Genomic DNA, 3,188 nt, shown 5'->3' with positions numbered 1-3,188 from the left:
AGTTAATCAGGTCATTAAATCATTATTGCATTCCTTCAAATGATACTTTCATAAAAGAGTAATGCAAATATAAAATAACCATAACTATTTTTTACATACATATTACTTTGATAAGGTCCCATTTACCAAGTGGGTTCAGAACTTTTTTTGATTAATGATTCTTGCACATATTCATCTTATATACAATATTGATACAAATATGTGGTTTACTTAGATATATAGTTCCTCATTTCTTATATTAATTTTATCATATATTCTCTATACTAAACCTAATATATGGTAAACAGAAGGGTGAATTCAATATACTGTATGTAAGATAAATGAGAAAATTACATAAATATATTCATGCATGGAAGAACTTTTTGTGCATCAAATAAACATTATGGTCTTGTTTGTGGTAACAGGAAATTTATAGTTTTTGTCTCAATGAGTAACAACCTAATGTTCTAACTATAAGTACTTGCAGTTGAAAAAGCTTTCATATTTAAAAATATAAGTTCCCTCTCTTGAAAGCCAACACAAGTGACGCAAAAGTTGCTTGTATCAATTCCAAAGCAATTCAAAACACTCCTCCAAGAACTATAAATCTGATACATTGGAGTAGATTCAATCAACTGAAAAAACATCAAGAAATCTTTGCATTAACTTGAGTTCACAAATTTTAATTGACACCAAATGGAGGGGCAAAACAAGAGGCTAGCAGTTTTGGTAGGCTGCAATTACCCCAACACTCCCAATGAATTGCATGGCTGCATAAATGATGTGTTGACGATGAGGGACGTGCTAGTGAAGCGCTTCGGCTTCGATTCGACCAACATCGAGCTCCTAACAGATGCACCTGGCTCTTCTTCATCAGTCATGCCAACCGGTGCCAACATTAAGCTGGCACTAGCTCGCATGATTGATCGAGCTCAGGCTGGGGATGTGCTCTATTTTCACTATAGTGGACATGGAACCAGGATCCCTTCAAAGAAAAAAGGCCACCCTTTTGGCCAAGAGGAAGCAATTGTGCCTTGTGACTTCAATCTCATCACTGGTTTGTATAATTTCCATATTAGAATCAGATTTTGCAAATCACACAATCAAAATATGCACTAAAGTACTGTGTTACTAGCTCGGATGATACCCACATAAAGACTAGTAACATGCTCTTTAATACAATCTATTTAGCAAACTTTTTCTTATTAGGCCACATCTTATACTTTCTTTAAAATCGGATTTAAAAATTTTGTATGAGATATAGCCCAATAAGAAATCATTTAAAAGCAAGGTTACACCACCTTTTTTTTTTATTTCAAACTACCCCTCTTCAGAAACATGTCTCAGAAAATGCTCTAAAAATAGTTTTTGAAACAACAACCTCTTCTATGGATTTGTTGTAGTTAGTAATAATTTTAATATATACATCAACCTATCAAAAGCTTAATAAACTAGTTTTAATAAAGTGCATGGAACTCTAGAATTTAATAATGTTAGTTATTACTCATGACTTCTGTTTTTTTTGTACATTCACTTACTTTTTAGGTAAGAAATTAATCTCTCTCGGGTTGCGTGGTTACCCATCCTAACAAGTATCGCTCCAACAATCAAGTTTTTGACCTTTTGGTCATCCTGCAGATCTAGTAGGGTCTTACACCACTAGAGTAGCGTCGGTCCTCATGACTTGAGTTTAAATGAAAAAATCCCAACTAAAAATGCAGAAGAAGAAATGATCTACAACATAATATTCCTATTAATTTGAACTATTATTACCCTCTTATCATTGAGAGCATGATATTTTCAACTAATGGATTTACCCATATTGTTATATTATATAGATTTGGACTTCAGGCAACTAGTGAATCATCTTCCAAAGGGAGCAACTCTAACAATTCTTTCAGATTCATGCCATAGTGGTGGCCTAATTGACAAAGAGAAGGAACAAATTGGACCATCTTCTATGGTTGAAAAAAATGCCACATTAGAAATCAGTTATAGCCCTAAGTCAATTCCTTTTGAGTCCATACTGCAACACCTCTCATCATTAACAAAAATAAACACATCAGATATTGGAACACATCTGCTAGAGTACTTTGGCTCTGAAGCCAGTTTGAAGTTCCGACTGCCCTTTTTCGATGGCGATTTGTCCGAACCATTGAGGGCTGATGAGGGGGTTCTGTTGAGTGGTTGCCAAGCTGATGAGACCTCTGCTGATATGAACCCAAATAAGGCAGGTGGAAAGGCTTATGGAGCATTCAGCAATGCAGTTCAGATTGTATTGAAGGATAACCCGGGTCGGCTAAGCAATAAAGATGTTGTGGTTGAGGCTAGGAAGATCCTAAAGACTCAAAGATTTGTGCAACATCCTTGCCTCTATTGTAGTGATGAAAATGCTAATGCTACTTTCTTGTGCCAAGGTGAATTTGGTGTGTTAAACATTTGAGTTGTGAGACATGAAATCAAAACTCTTATATGTTACTATGTCATTCATTGTTTTATTGTATGAACTTCAAATGAAATAAGTGGAAAAAACCATTAATTCTTGTGCCAAATGTGTTCCTGTATGAGATTTAAATCCTGGTCATTACATTGATGAAACTGGTTATTGTCACACTTAGAAAACTAAATCAATGAATTCCTATTGGCATTAATTTTATGGCCAAATGGTTATTGCATAATGATTATATGTTATGGTATCACCATCTTTCAAAATAAACACTAGCTTGTGAGTAACATCAAGACATGAAAGAGATACTTCATGTGAAATTTACCAGCTGCAAAACAAACTAGTGAACTTCTGGACTTTTGCCCATTTTGGACAGAGATCATCTGTCTCCATTCCTGTCCTATTTTTTTCTGTCCCGGTCTAATGAAAAAGTGACTCTTCATTAAAAAGAAAAGTTCTAAAAACATAAATAACATATTTGTATTACTTGGAGAGAACTTATTGGCTATAGAATTTGTAAGGTTAAAAGTTTGAAATAGAAGTTTCTGCTTGTGTCAATTGATAGAAGATGCAAAATATGAGTTAACATAGGTAATGGAGAGATAGGTACATGAAGTTAGAGAAGGATATGACATTTTTATTCTTTCAGATATAATGATGTAGAATTAGGTTCCTTTTGATACTAGATTGTGTGAGCAAAGATGAATTTTTAACTTCTTATATTATTTAATTTAAAAATAAATAAAATTTGGACCATTGATTT

General features: G+C 33.8%; 1 protein-coding gene across 1 annotated transcript; it reads left to right on the top strand.

The window, feature by feature from the left end:
* On the top strand, positions 594–2,531 carry LOC109357640 (metacaspase-9). Its single transcript, XM_019601616.1, has 2 exons — positions 594–1,036; positions 1,818–2,531. Exons 1-2 carry the CDS (start codon positions 676–678, stop codon positions 2,420–2,422), a joined length of 966 nt encoding a protein of 321 aa, XP_019457161.1. The 5' UTR covers positions 594–675; the 3' UTR covers positions 2,423–2,531.

Source organism: Lupinus angustifolius, chromosome LG10 (genome assembly GCF_001865875.1).
Source record: "Lupinus angustifolius cultivar Tanjil chromosome LG10, LupAngTanjil_v1.0, whole genome shotgun sequence".
In the NCBI taxonomy this organism is placed as follows: domain Eukaryota; kingdom Viridiplantae; phylum Streptophyta; class Magnoliopsida; order Fabales; family Fabaceae; genus Lupinus; species Lupinus angustifolius.
The sequence above is the reverse complement of the archived record's forward strand: the minus strand, read 5'-3'. Positions and strand labels throughout refer to the sequence as shown.

Excerpts from the sequence above, each read along its gene's own strand:
- LOC109357640 (XM_019601616.1), top strand. The coding sequence starts at position 676 with ATGGAGGGGCAAAACAAGAGGCTAGCAGTTTTGGTAGGCTGCAATTAC. Across the intron at positions 1,037-1,817 it reads TGACTTCAATCTCATCACTG|ATTTGGACTTCAGGCAACTA; the intron begins GTTTGTATAATT and ends TATATTATATAG.